Source organism: Sitophilus oryzae, unplaced genomic scaffold (assembly GCF_002938485.1).
Source record: "Sitophilus oryzae breed Bouriz unplaced genomic scaffold, Soryzae_2.0 scaffold_494_pilon_pilon, whole genome shotgun sequence".
Lineage (NCBI taxonomy): Eukaryota > Metazoa > Arthropoda > Insecta > Coleoptera > Curculionidae > Sitophilus > Sitophilus oryzae.
This window is the reverse complement of record NW_022147078.1, coordinates 1,023,495-1,036,898: the sequence shown is the minus strand read 5'-3', so window position 1 is coordinate 1,036,898 and position 13,404 is coordinate 1,023,495. Positions and strand designations below refer to the sequence as shown.

The 13,404-nt window shown below is 30.9% G+C and overlaps 4 protein-coding genes across 6 annotated transcripts; 2 read left to right on the top strand and 2 right to left on the bottom strand.

The window, feature by feature from the left end:
• Nucleotides 1–784: 784 nt before the first annotated feature.
• LOC115886579 (protein transport protein Sec61 subunit alpha) lies at nt 785–3,214 on the bottom strand. The gene is made up of 5 exons (XM_030905811.1): nt 3,052–3,214; nt 2,822–2,889; nt 2,560–2,625; nt 2,288–2,498; nt 785–2,231 (listed from the first exon to the last, which is right to left on the bottom strand). Exons 1-5 carry the CDS (start codon nt 3,056–3,058, stop codon nt 1,153–1,155), a joined length of 1,431 nt encoding a protein of 476 aa, XP_030761671.1. The 5' UTR covers nt 3,059–3,214; the 3' UTR covers nt 785–1,152.
• Nucleotides 3,215–6,011: 2,797 nt separating this feature from the next.
• On the top strand, nt 6,012–9,224 carry LOC115886640 (transmembrane protein 65). 2 transcript variants are annotated; one of them, XM_030905886.1, is made up of 5 exons: nt 6,012–6,425; nt 6,567–6,692; nt 7,085–7,126; nt 7,271–7,338; nt 7,397–9,224. In XM_030905886.1, exons 1-5 carry the CDS (start codon nt 6,110–6,112, stop codon nt 7,712–7,714), a joined length of 870 nt encoding a protein of 289 aa, XP_030761746.1. In that variant the 5' UTR covers nt 6,012–6,109; the 3' UTR covers nt 7,715–9,224. The 2 variants fall into 2 exon arrangements, with proteins under 2 accessions (XP_030761746.1, XP_030761747.1); XM_030905887.1 differs by lacking the exon at nt 6,567–6,692.
• Nucleotides 9,225–9,298: 74 nt separating this feature from the next.
• On the bottom strand, nt 9,299–10,694 carry LOC115886647 (COP9 signalosome complex subunit 5). The gene is made up of 4 exons (XM_030905893.1): nt 10,431–10,694; nt 9,949–10,378; nt 9,630–9,897; nt 9,299–9,575 (listed from the first exon to the last, which is right to left on the bottom strand). Exons 1-4 carry the CDS (start codon nt 10,592–10,594, stop codon nt 9,382–9,384), a joined length of 1,056 nt encoding a protein of 351 aa, XP_030761753.1. The 5' UTR covers nt 10,595–10,694; the 3' UTR covers nt 9,299–9,381.
• Nucleotides 10,695–10,903: 209 nt separating this feature from the next.
• LOC115886646 (sugar transporter SWEET1) lies at nt 10,904–12,495 on the top strand. 2 transcript variants are annotated; one of them, XM_030905892.1, is made up of 5 exons: nt 10,904–11,155; nt 11,209–11,530; nt 11,587–11,869; nt 11,931–12,050; nt 12,113–12,495. In XM_030905892.1, exons 2-5 carry the CDS (start codon nt 11,361–11,363, stop codon nt 12,236–12,238), a joined length of 699 nt encoding a protein of 232 aa, XP_030761752.1. In that variant the 5' UTR covers nt 10,904–11,155; nt 11,209–11,360; the 3' UTR covers nt 12,239–12,495. The 2 variants fall into 2 exon arrangements, with proteins under 2 accessions (XP_030761752.1, XP_030761751.1); XM_030905891.1 differs by having other exon boundaries at nt 10,906–11,155; nt 11,222–11,530.
• Nucleotides 12,496–13,404: the final 909 nt, after the last annotated feature.

The window sequence follows — 13,404 nt, the reverse complement described above, 5'->3', positions numbered from 1 at the left end:
TAAAAAAACTTCGTTATTTCAAACGCAACGCCCTGTATTTTTTTAAACAAATCGAAGCAGATTCAAATGTTCTTTCAAACTATATTAGGGTTTCCTATACCTATCTAGCTCAGATTTTGAATAAAAAGCGATTTTTAAATAAAATCGCAATCAAGATGGCTGGTGTCGCCATGGCAATTTTCTAGTGACAGTTAGTAACTATTTTCAAAGGTTAGTAACTATTTTCCAGGGTTCCATAAGAAAAAATATAACTTTGGTATGGATCTTAGTTCTGAAACACCCTGTACATTTCAAAATAATTTTAAATTGTGCACATTACCTCCCCACATATACCCATAAAATATTTTGTTTCTCCATCTTTCCGTTTTCGTATAATCAACCGAGGCGAATGAGGTGCGCCACCCTGTATACAGGGTGTTTCATTCATTAAGATTTTTGCTATAAATATCGTTCCTTACGATATTTATAGCAAAGTAAGATATATTTCAAGACAGTTCTTGTATTTGTAATAATTTTTTAAGGAAGGTTTAAAAAAATATATTTTTTAATTATTTCTTAATATCTCTTAATCTAAGATGTAAAGTGATCTGAAATGAAGTCAAAAATACGATAATATACAGGGTGTTCCGTTTAAATAAAACATCCCCATCCACTCACACTTTTTTGAGTCACCTTATAGAAGTTAAAATATTTTCCTGAAATACTCGAGCAAAATTCTCAATTTATTTGTTCTAGGAGCGCCGAACCCTGTATAAAAAAGGTAAAATAAAACACACAAATTTTATTATTCTTAGAAAAAATGTCATCAAACATTTTTCGACTTTATTCTCGAAAATAAATAAACTCTCAACACAACCGTACCTACTATATTAATGAGGACTGACAATATATGACGTAAAAAAAATTAATAAAAATGCGAAACCGAAAAAAACTCTTATAAATTACAAATATATTATCAACACAATCATGTAAATATACAATGAAATTGAAGACTTGGCTATATCATAATATAGCCCAAACCCCCCGATTGCGACGACTCTGTGTTACTCCACACCTAATATTAACAACTTTCGTGACATAGCCACGACAAATACAGTTTTTTCTCGATCACCCAGTACATACACACAAACTGAGCACTCTTTGAGTCACTTACTAAAACAGAAGAGCTCCCATACCACCCATCTCGCTTTGTTCCTTGACAAATATCTCAAAATACTGGTATATGATCGTGACAGCCAGTAAAATACCCGTACCAGACCCTATAGCACCCAAAAAGTCAGCTAAAACTGACAGGGCTCCAATACACAACCCCCCAAACGCCGCTGCAGTGGGGATGTATCTGTTTAATTCGTGAATCATTGAGTTATCTCGGTGTCCTCGCATAACCATTTGTTGTTCCTTCAGCTGTTTGGCTACGTCTTTAGCTGAACTTCCTGATACTTCAATCCAGGTTTTTGAGAAGAACGCACAAGATCCCAGCATGAAAATAATATATAACAAAGCATGAAGAGGGTCCTCCAATATATGTCCGACACTCTCAGGAGGTGATAGATAATAACACAGACCTCCTATAGGGTAAGACCTAGCTGGCCCACCACCCCCAACATCGGCCCAAACTCCCAACAAATTAATGAGGATATTTCCTTGAAATTTAACAGCCAACATCTGTGAAATTACGTACAAGTTCGACACCAACGCAGACTGAAGAATAATTGGTATATTTGATGTATAAAACAGCTTGATAGGGTAGCTAGAATACTGCCCCCTGTATCTAGCGCTTTTGATTGGCAAATCCACCCTAAATCCTTGGAAGTATATCACTATAGCGAACACCAAAACTGTAGCAAGAAGGTTCATCAAGTTGGGCAAGTTTTGTCGGTAGAAAGCTTCTCTAAGAGCCCTAATTTTGTCCTGTCTTGTTGTCAGAAGGTGGAACAATGCTATTACAGCTCCTTCGAATTCTGTGCCTCTTCCTGTGTTAACTGTCGCTGGTGAGAAAGCCTTCCATATAATTGTTTCACAAATATTTGTGGCAATGAACAGAGAAATTCCAGATCCCAGCCCATATCCTTTTTGGAGAAGTTCATCAAGGAGAAGCACTATTAAACCAGCTACAAAAAGCTGGATAATAATCAACAGGCACACTCCAGCACCGATTTCTGCAGGGTCTCCATACATTCCAGTCATTACATAGACTATTGCCTGACCGACAGTGATAACCATGCCGAATACTATAAAAAAAACATAAATATTAATAAAAATACAATAAACAAGACAGAAAACTCACATTTTTGGGCACCATTAAACAAGGCTCGGTCTTTAGGGGTGTCACCAACTTCAATAATCTTTGCTCCAGCTAAAAGCTGCATAATCAATCCGGAAGTTACAATGGGGGAAATACCAAGTTCCATAAGCGTTCCTCTGTTAGAAGCCAGGATAACACGGATCCAGTAAAATGGATCTGCTGAATCTGAACTCATGATTCCGAATAAAGGAATCTAAAAAATTTGAATTGAATTATTCGAAAATGCATGAAAAATTAATGGTTTTAAACCTTACCTGACAACATACTAAGAAAATAAATAATGTAATAGCGGTCCATAGTACTTTTTCTCTGAACTGAATCTGAAATAAAGTGAAAAAATCTTGAGATGTCATGATATAACAGCTGTTTCAAAAATATAACTGAAAAAATGCGTTTTTCTAGCAAATGCTTAATCTGGTTAATTAAAAAAGGTTTCTTGAATGTTTTTGTGTAAGTTTTGAAAGTATTCCAGACTTAAAATACGAAAATATCAAAGATATAAAAAGTAGAACTTACCTTCCTTTCTGGCTTGCCTATTTCTGGAAGAATACTACAAAAAGGTTTAATAACCTCTAGAAATTTTACTGAAACAAACGAGAAAACATCTAATTAGTAAATCGGATCGAGCCAAAATGCGTTCGTAACACGTAGGCAAATAAAAAATTCGAAAAATATATTTTCCAACAGCACCGCTGTTTAGGGTAATTTAAAGCGAAAATAGTAAGAGAAAAGGGTGGAATACTTACTCCCCATGATGAATGGGCCTTATATTTAACTAAAATTACACTAAATCTCGACTAAAATTAGGTGTACCACTTTTACGATCAGGTCCCCAGGAAAAGTGACTCCAACCCACAAATTTTACGGTACTTTGAAAGAATTTTTGATGTACACGTCGTACACGTAGCCAGAGATGCAGTCACGTGACTGATGATGTTGGCTGGTTGTCAGATTTGGAAGCCGACAACAATCATAAAAGTATTTAGAGTTGCATAAGTAAAAAAATGTTTTTACTGTTTCTACAATTATTTGGTTTCTACTGTGGTTTCTAGTAGTCCGCTAGACGGGATAATTATTGTAGCAGTTATTTTAAACTAACAGAAAGCTTTAGCGAAGAGCTAGCTCTATCTTAGCTCATAAACGTAAAGCGCATAAAAAGAGATCTAAAAAACCATTGATGAGCTACCTTTACAATTTTCTACAACTTTTCATGCTTCTTCAAGTTTTACTTCGAATCTCCAGATTTATTCTCATCAAATATTTAATAAACATATTATTTTAAACTTAACTAATGTTGTAATTGTTGTAGCGTAAATAAATTATTCATAAATTTAATTTTTGGAATATTGGCGACTATATTACTGGTTGCATATATATCGACTGCAAAAATAATATTCTGTGGTCAAATGTCAATATGCCAAACTGACGTTTGTCATCAGAATTTAAAACTGTACCAGTGCCTTCTATTAAAAGATCAGCCTACGGGCGGACTTTTGTTTACTTCATCAGCTGTACATACTTAGATATTGGGTTAGATTCTGTATTCATATTTTGTCGGTTGATTTTTAGTATTATTTGTTATTGTAGTGCAAAAAACTAATTATTTTGGTGTTTAAGTGACATAAAGTACTACCAGATATATGGTCGCTATGATGGTCACTCTGTTTCTCATAAAAAAACACGAAATATTACACGTTTTGTTAAGTGCTTTAACCTAAAAGTGCATAAATTTTTTATTTATCGTGATTTTTGTGTGTGTTTTTAAGACTCTAACAATTCATCAATAAAGCTTAAGTGGAGTGTGTTTTGGTGCTTTGGCTCATCTTTGTTGTGTTTGGTTTGGTGGAAAGGATAGTTATACTAGGCAGCTTAAAATATCCGGAAGAGCAAGAAAAGTGGGTACGAGTTATAAATCAAGACAATTCTATTGAAAATCTCTTTAATAAATTTAAAATAATATTCTCCCAGGATGGTATTAAAGAAAACTGGACAATTATGTTTATTTTATTCATATTGTGGAATCTCCACTCCAAGTGTTGTTGGTTCAGCTTCGATAGATTCAAACACGTAAGATAAACACGTAAGTAGGTATTATGATCTAGGGAAAAATAAAGAATGTGTGTATTAAAGATCATGAAAAAGATTATTATTTTGAGTTCAAAATTAAAAAAAAAAAATTTGTAAAGACAAGAATGATAAAGTTTAAAAGAAGAATGTTTTTTTGTTTGATAATATAATGTATGTAAAGCATAACATATATTTGTTCAGTAATTTTACTGAATAGTGTTGATTATTTATAATACCAAATTAATATAAAATATTTAAGTGATGGCTGAATACAATATGAATAAAATAACAATAAAATTGGTATATTTGCAATACAAAATTAAGTTTTAAGAATAAAGGTGTTACAAAAATATACTAAGAAATTCATATTTCTTTGTTTTAATTGGTCTAATGTTATTTACATTTTACGTAAGAATTATACCGTATCATCGAAAAAAATCGGCGTCTAGTTGGCTTGGAAATGAACATCGTGACATTCCCTAAATAACTGTACACATAAAATAATTAACTAGAATTTTACAATCTTGGAAAATTTGATATTCTTGAACCTTGATTCTAAATATTCTAAATTTTTTGATTTTCTTGGAATTTAGGTTCGGGAAAAACGCTGATTGATTTTTCATTTGGTTTTTCGTTATTTTTATTTGGTTTAAAAAAAAACGGTTCGGCTAACATTATAGCCTCCATCAGTGTTGTGTCATATGAAAAAAATAGTGTCGAATATAATCCAAAAAATTGCATATAAAATATTCACACCAAGCACATAATGTTTACTGCGTACTCCATAGTCAATGTAGATAATTTTAGTGTTAAGAATAATAATTTTAAAAAATATGTGGTCATCTTTTGATAAGTTTATATTAGTTTATTAATTGCAGTAAACATTATGAGGTGTGAATTATATTGTATATGTAATTTTTTGGATTATATTTGACACTATTTTCTCATATGACACAACACTGTGAAGGCTATAGTTAGCCAAAACGTTTTTTTAAACCAAATAAAATAATGAAAACCCAAATGAAAACTTAATCAGCGTTTTTTCCGAACCTAAAATCCCAAGAAAATCAAAATTTTAGAATAATTTAACATATAAAATGCCAGCGATCTTCATTTCATAACCATCGCTGACGCCTTTTTTAGATAATATTGTATTATTTGTAAATATAATTTTTCGAACATTGATACTTGCAAAATATACATATAAATTTTGTGAATGCAAATAATAATACATCACTATTAGTAGATATTAAATGTTTTTGTGAAATTAGATCGATTTTCAAACCCCAAAATTTAAAATATATTTACATTTACCCATTATCTTATGTACCTATACATTACTTGTACATTGTAAAACATTTGCTGCATTTGTATGGTTCATAGTTTATTTGCCAAAGTATTTATTACTATAAATAGGTATATATGTTGTAGTTATTAACTGTATATTATGTATATTTTATTTAGTTCATTATATCATATTTCAAGATATATCATTTTTAAAATACAAACCAAAAATCTGAGGAATAATTATGTTTTCCATGTATTCTACAACATATTTATTAATCCGTTATATCTAAGTAGCGTGACGTCATAAATCTCGCCCGTAGGCTGATCTTTTAATAGAAGGCACTGACTGTACAAAGTTGTATAATTTTATTGTTATAAAATCTAAATATAAGTGTGAACAGTGTATGATTTAAAAAATAAATTGATACGTTTATAAAACATCAGTTTAAAATGTCGTTAAACAGTGCCGGTCGTGTCATGTACACTTTAGTCAGTAAAAGGACTAGAAGCTTGAAATTTACTTATATTCCAAGAACCAAACTAACAAGTTTTACTAAATACAATAACTCCATGACGAAAAGACAACTTCATATATACAGTTTACTGTATGGAACAGCAGGTCACATTGAAACAACAAGCATGACACAGGGTCTTACAAAGTTACAAGCACAAGAACTAGTTCTTAGACTTAACGATGAAGAACGAACCATTCTGACCTCAGCATTGCATGAATATAGATCAAAACTAGTCAAAGACGAATATGAAGGTAAGTTTATGTCTCAGTGTCATTGCAAGTCTGTGTGAGGTTTCCTAGATGTGTATATTGAGCATTGCACTATCCTATTCTGTCTGATTTTGTGTTTTAATTTTCTCTTTTATTTTATTACATCTTAGAACTAATTTAAAGGTCAGCTAGCGGCTTCGAGGTGGAGAAGCAAGTTTGGCAGGCCTTCGAAACTGCCCACTTTGGGCGATGTAGATCCTACAGGCACTTTTTGTCCTGTCCCCGAAGACTGGCTAATAAAGAAAGTTGGTAGGCATTTTTTTTTTGGTTTTTCTATTTTTATTTTTTTATAAAGAAACCCTCTTGAGTCATATAGTTTAGTTCTTATAATACACTAGTTAGAAACCTTTAGAAGTATAGATTTTAAGTTGTTTAATATACTAAAATTTTATTGTTGCATGAAGATTAGTATTATTAGACTTATGCTTAATGTTCTTTTATGTTATTTGCCCTAGAAATGTTATTTGGTTACATAATAATGTTTTAAGTAAATAAAAGGAATATATTAGGGACATTGTAGTAAAATATTTCATTTTTATATGGTTTATTGTTGTCTAAATATTTATTTACTTATTAATTAAGAAAAATTATTTGAAATTCTTATTTTTTCATAACAATATATTTTTTTAATTTATTTTCAGCTGAATCAGTGCCAAAACCCACTACAAAAAACCTAGTTGATAGTAAGTAAAATTATTAATGAAAATATATCAGAGAAATAAGTAAGTATAGAGTAACATTCCATAAGGTGACAAAGCTCGTCTACATTTCCTTTTTTCTCTGATAAAAATGTACTAAAGTAACTGTACTAAATATGTTTTTTCTAGTTGCCATAGCTAACGCAATTCCATTTGTTGGTTTTGGATTTTTAGATAACTTTTTTATGTTAATTTTCGTAAGTACATTAATATAATATTAAAACTCATTTTTTTATAATTTTATTAAATTTTTAGGGTGATTATATTGACTTATACCTGGGTTCCTACCTCTGTCTAACAACTATGGCCGCTGCAGCTTTAGGAAACACCCTTTCAGATATTCTAGGTATAGGTACAGCGTTTTATGTTGAAAGAGTAGCAAACAGAATAGGTTTTGCGCCCCCGAAATTGTCCCCCATTCAGATGGACATGCATTGCTCGCGTAGGGCTGCGAATTTGGGCAGGGTATTAGGCGTGACCCTAGGTTGTTGCCTGGGTATGTGCCCTTTGTTGTTTTTTAAATCTAAAGCTGATGATGAAGAAGAAAACAGTGATAACACTGATGAAACTTAAGCTTTACAATGCCAATCAGTATTTTTAAGTGTTCAAGTTAGTTTAAAAGCTTTAAATGTGTGTTGTACAGCAAGGTAAGAAAAAAAACGCTATTTAAGGTGTTTTTTACATACCTGTAAGTCTTATGAACCACCCTGTATATTTTTAACAATTTTTTTATCAGTTTATTTCTAATTTTTATATTTTTTTCTTTTTGTAGCTATAAAAAACAGATATTTCAATTGAGAACATTGAAAAAACTTAAGCTTTACAGTGTTATTCAGTCTTTTTAAGTGTTCTAGTTAGTTTAAGAGCTTTAAATGCATGTTGTACAGTAAGGTAGGAAAATAACACTACGTATATGGTGTTTTTGAAACACCTATAGGTTCATATAAGTCTTATGAAGCATCCTATATATTTAATACAGATTTTACATTATTTTATTTTTTGTTTCCTAGTTTAACAGCTTTAGATGTGTGTTATACACTAAGATAAAATTAAAATGCTATGCTAAGGTGTTTTTAAAACACCTGTAGGTTCATACGAGTCTTATGAAGCACCCTGTACATCTTATAGATTTATATTTGTTTATTTTTCGTCTCTTATGATATTTTTTCTGGCTATGCCAACATAAAAATAATATATTTTTTAATTATTTCTTGAATATACGTCCAAAATGAATTCAAGTACAATCAGAGATGTATTATACCATCGTAAAAAAAACGTCGTCACAGTGAACTTTGAAATGATAATTTGTTGATAGTCTCTTTAGAGTCTATGGCTTTATCTTATATATCTGAAACTATCATGCAAATAAATTTAATCAGGAAAGAATATTTTTTGAGAATATATATGTCTAGGAACTAGTTTTTTACGTTTTTAGCATACTATAGAGATCGTCCGTAAAGAGATTATCATCGATTTTGAATTCAGAGGTTACTGTGGCGCTAATTTTTTCCGGTTATACACGGGTAAAATTTTAAAATCAAAATTTATAGAGCGTTATTATAGAACATATCTTCTTCATAAATTTATGAAAGCATCTATCTGTACAAAAAGAAATATATATATTTTTTTTTATTTCTATGTAGGTAGTATAATTTTTAGGTCATACTTAAAATACTCTGTATATAATAGATGGTTTATGTTAACAAATTTATTGTGAGACCAAAAAATAAGCTTCCTAGTTAGCTTAGATAACTTTTATCTAGTCCAAGACACAAAAAAGTGAAAATTTAGTATAATTAACTGTAAAAAATAAGTGTATTTTTAAAATAACTCTTCCTATATATTTTTAGGCTTATAAAACTTTTTACAGGGTATGTACTAAACTGATTGCAATAAAAAAACTTATTAGTTTGTAGTACATATACATCTATTTTATTATGAAACAAAATATCATACATAAAATGACTTTTGTCACTTTGTTTATGCACAAAATCATTTTTGTTTTATAGTTTATTTATTTCATTCATCTACCCTGTAAGTTACTATTTTAAATATTATTCTTTCAGGGATTGTTTATGTTTAAACTTGTTGGGTCAATTATTTGTTAATAAATCTTTGTTGCTTTAGAGCTATTTTAATTTGATAAAAAAAACGCTATTAGTTATAAGAAATTTATTACAGATAATATTATAACACAGTATTTTGAAATACAACTTAAAATACTCGATATATTAATAAAGTTACTTAGTAGAGTCTGCACAGGGGGTTCTACTAGGTGTCACACTATTAAAAAGCCTGTCTTTGATCATTTGAGCCATCAGTCCATGGATAATCTCGATAGTTGTTTTGCAACTGTCTTTCGTGGCTTTAAGAAGCTTGTCTTCTGTTCTTTTTTCGTTTGGATCTGAGGCACTTACTATAAACCCTCCACGGCCTATTAAAAAACATTATTTAACACACATTTCATTAAAAAAATAAATAGATTTACCTATAGCTGCTTCGGACTGTTCCAATTTCTCTGACAAATCAAAAATTTGACCTGTAGTGTAATCAGCGTTTGTGAGCAAGCTGGAAGAGCTTAAAGTGTTCACCCAGTATTTATTCCATAGAGAATCAAGTAACCTTCTGTCTAGGGCTGATTTAAAATAAGACACTTCCAGGGAGTAATATTGTTTACAGTGAACACCAAAATCTTCGATTTTATTAAGAGGTATAGTTTGGTATTCTGATGGTTCTTCATTTGCTGGTTTATATCCCTTAAAATAACAAAATTATCAAGAAATAAACGATAGTATTTTAGTAAGTACCTTTGGATAAGTCCTGAATGCCCCCAAACACACTTTTCCAGCTGATATGGTTCTTACTGGATCAATAACAATAGCTACAAAAGGTTCTTGGAAGTTCTGATTCAACATTTGAGTACTGACATCGATTCCTGATAACCAGCAACCATATCCAGGATGACTGTGGTACCAACCAATGGCATTTTCTTGTCTACCTACCATTTTAGCTGCTTCAATGTAAGAGCTCATGTATTCATAAGCTTGTGCTTGAGCGTTAACTCTGGTTTCAGTCCCTTCGACAGGCAGAGCAAAAGAATCCATCACAAACATGGTATTTCCATCGACTTTTCCAAGAATGAGCCCCATAACTTCGAGGGTTCCTCCTGATCTAGCATGCATGACCATTTTCAGTAAGGCCAAGGCTGATATTTTGATGTCTTTGAAGAAGTGTGGACTGAAATACATATAATTAATGCAGGAGAATGTTAATAAACAAAAATGATTACTCTTTGTCCCATGGTTTGGCTGTTAAGATGTCTTGTTGCTGTTTTTTGTCGTACTTGTAAATTTCGTCGACTGAATTTACGATTTCTACGTTATTAGCCATCTCCCAAGTTTTCTGGGCTATTTGTGTTTGGCTGTCGCTGCTAGATGTACTGGGCTTAGACATTTTGCGGTTTTTACTATGAAAAAGAGCGTAAAAATAACTGAATTTAGCACTTTTGTTGTTTATTCATTTGACATTTCAGTCTATCTCGCTACAGATTAATATAAAATATAAAATTAGGAAGTAGTAGTATACTGGTTTAATGGCCACAGCTGCCAGGGCTCTCCGGCCGAAATTAGGGTTAAGAACAGTAACTTTCTTCTTTTTTGAGTGGTTTTACTACGGCCTAGGCTTCCAGGACTATACGGCCAGAACAGTAACATCTTAGAAAATGTAGGAAGTTGGCTACAAGACCAAAGACATTCTGCCACAAATTAAGTTAAGAAGATTTTGATGAATTAACCTTAAAATAATTATTATTTTTTTGAAAGTATGTCCCAAATAAAAGACGATTATGTTTAGTATTTTAACGTGTTAATTGCGAAATTTATCAGATCAAATATTGTTTACACTTCACTTCATTGCCAAGTCCACAAAAAGAAGGTGTCATTCCACGTAATGATTTAAACCGTATCGTCAGAATTTGATTTTAAACTGTCACGGTCATATAAAATTCCAGACACGGTAAATGATTTATTTTATTTTTTATAATTAATTTTATTTATATAATCGTTTAGTATGTTATTTTAGCTTATGGTACACGTTACTTTAGATAATCTGGTATAATCTCTGTCGTGAAACATCCTGTTATAATAATTTTTAATTAGATAATAGCCCAGAGTTAAAACAGTTAGTTCATAGTGTAGTTTAAACTTTTTTTTTAAATACAATGGAAGCCTTATCGAACAGTCTTCAGCCCTACAAGAATCTAGTTGCTCAAACTGCCAGTATTGTTACTATTTTACAGTTCTTTTCTGGTGTATTTATATGTAGAGATATCTACAATAAAAAATCGACAAAGGGCATAAGTTCCATGCCTTTTATAGGAGGTGTGACCATGTAAGTGCTTAAACAATTAACAATATCGGAATAAAAAATAAGGGTATTGGTTTTAGATCAGTTTTAAATTTAAAGTATGGACTTCTTCTATCTGACAGTGCCATGATAACTGTGAATGTAGTGGCCATAGTTTTGAATCTTGCCTATTCTGTATTTTTCTACCTATACGCAGAGGATAAGGTCGGTGAATTTATGAAGCCTGCTGGAATTGGAGCTGCTTTAACAGCCGTTCTTTTGGGCTATTGTGAATACGAGCACCCTGACTATTTAGAGTTCAGATTTGGTCTGATTCTTACGGTGCTTATGTTAGCTTTACTCGGATCGCCTTTAATAGATCTGGTAATTTAAAAAAAACTAAAATATTTTGAATGGTTTGGTATTATTTTTGTGTGATTTTTAGAAAGAAATTATTAGAAAAAAAGATGCTTCAAGCATTCCATTTCCTCTGACTTTTATGGCAACTCTTGTAACGTTTTTGTGGTTGCTATATGGTGTGATTCTACTAAATAACTTCATGATTGTAAGAAAAATTAAAGAAAACAATGTTAGACTGAGCTAAAATACCTTTTTTTATTGTTTTAGTTGCAAAATTTTATTGGTTTTGTATTGTCCCTGATCCAGTTAATATTGCTATTCTTATTTCCTGGAAATTCCAGTGTATCCAGCCCAAGTAAGAAGAAGAAAGCTAAATCAACTAAGAGGGATTGAATTTTTTTGTAAATCTAGGTTTTAAATCATATTTTATTCATTCCAGGAGTCGAAAATGACAGACAATAGCCTTCATGTGATACTGAACAAAGCTTTTTACACAGACCACTGTGATTCAGTATTTTTTTCTTATACAAAGTTTATTGTATGAAATTGTTAGGAAAAAATGTATTATATTTATAAAAGTAAAGCCAGTGACTTGTCATTTTACTATTGTATTGTTAAAAGCCAAATATACAATTGTTTTATAAAAAAAACTTGTGTTTAATTTAATTTTTAACAATTTTTTTGGAGTATATCTGAAGTAGAATGACATGAATAATTATATGAATGATACTTGAAAATATATAGTGAAAGTACTTCAAGAATTCTTTGAATTTCATAAAGCTGATTTGCTTTAAATATTTTGGTAATTATACGAGGAAACTATTTTTTTTTCAATATTAATGCATTTAACCATTATCGTTTTTGTAATTGCATTTAAATGCATTTTAAATAATTCACAAATTTGTTTGTTTTAAAATTCTGGTTAGTCATATTTGTATTTGAAATATTTACGGTTAATGAATTTATGGAATGCGTTTAAATATACAGGGTGGTACGTTTTTTAGTAGGGGGAGTTTCACCGTAACCACCGTAATAACAAGGCCGAACAGCTGTGACGTAAAAATCTCGTGACGTCACCAACTGGAGGCTTAACTATATTTAGCAGCGTTGATAATTACCCGATAAAAGTTCAAATTGTGGATCTTTTTTCACTCAGCAGATATATTTCGAAGTTTTAAAATCTCTTTCCGAGTTTTTAAAAATATTATAGTATATAAAAATAGTTTTAATAGAATACGGGAAAAATCATACCAGTCAATAAATGTTTATCTCTCATTTTTTGTCAATCAAATTTAATAAAGGAATATTTTAAGTTCACAATAGTGTATAACATGAGAAAAAAAAAACAATGAAAAATAGATATTTTTATAGTATATATCGTCGCGGCTTTAGTATATATTCTCGATTTTTGGCGATTTTGAGATATCAACGTCATGACATGCCCAATGGATCATATTTTAACATAGCGAATTTGCGCATCTCAATATTGTACCTTTTTCATTTTATATTAGTTTAAAAATTTGCCCCATCTCAAATACTACAATTCTTCGTTATAACGA

Bases quoted from the DNA above. Each gene is read 5' to 3' on its own strand.
- LOC115886579 (XM_030905811.1), bottom strand. The intron at 2,626-2,821 runs GTAAGTTCTACT...ACTTTATTTCAG, and splicing joins TAGGCAAGCCAGAAAGGAAG to ATTCAGTTCAGAGAAAAAGT. The intron at 2,232-2,287 runs GTGAGTTTTCTG...TTTTTTTTATAG, and splicing joins GTTTAATGGTGCCCAAAAAT to TATTCGGCATGGTTATCACT.
- LOC115886640 (XM_030905886.1), top strand. From the start codon at position 6,110: ATGTCGTTAAACAGTGCCGGTCGTGTCATGTACACTTTAGTCAGTAAA. The intron at 6,693-7,084 runs GTAGGCATTTTT...ATTTATTTTCAG, and splicing joins CTGGCTAATAAAGAAAGTTG to CTGAATCAGTGCCAAAACCC. The intron at 7,127-7,270 runs GTAAGTAAAATT...TGTTTTTTCTAG, and splicing joins TACAAAAAACCTAGTTGATA to TTGCCATAGCTAACGCAATT.
- LOC115886647 (XM_030905893.1), bottom strand. From the start codon at position 10,594: ATGTCTAAGCCCAGTACATCTAGCAGCGACAGCCAAACACAAATAGCC. The intron at 9,898-9,948 runs GTACTTACTAAA...TGTTATTTTAAG, and splicing joins CATTCAGGACTTATCCAAAG to GGATATAAACCAGCAAATGA. The intron at 9,576-9,629 runs GTAAATCTATTT...GTTTTTTAATAG, and splicing joins ACAGTCCGAAGCAGCTATAG to GCCGTGGAGGGTTTATAGTA.
- LOC115886646 (XM_030905892.1), top strand. From the start codon at position 11,361: ATGGAAGCCTTATCGAACAGTCTTCAGCCCTACAAGAATCTAGTTGCT. The intron at 11,531-11,586 runs GTAAGTGCTTAA...TATTGGTTTTAG, and splicing joins TTTATAGGAGGTGTGACCAT to ATCAGTTTTAAATTTAAAGT. The intron at 12,051-12,112 runs GTAAGAAAAATT...TTATTGTTTTAG, and splicing joins TACTAAATAACTTCATGATT to TTGCAAAATTTTATTGGTTT.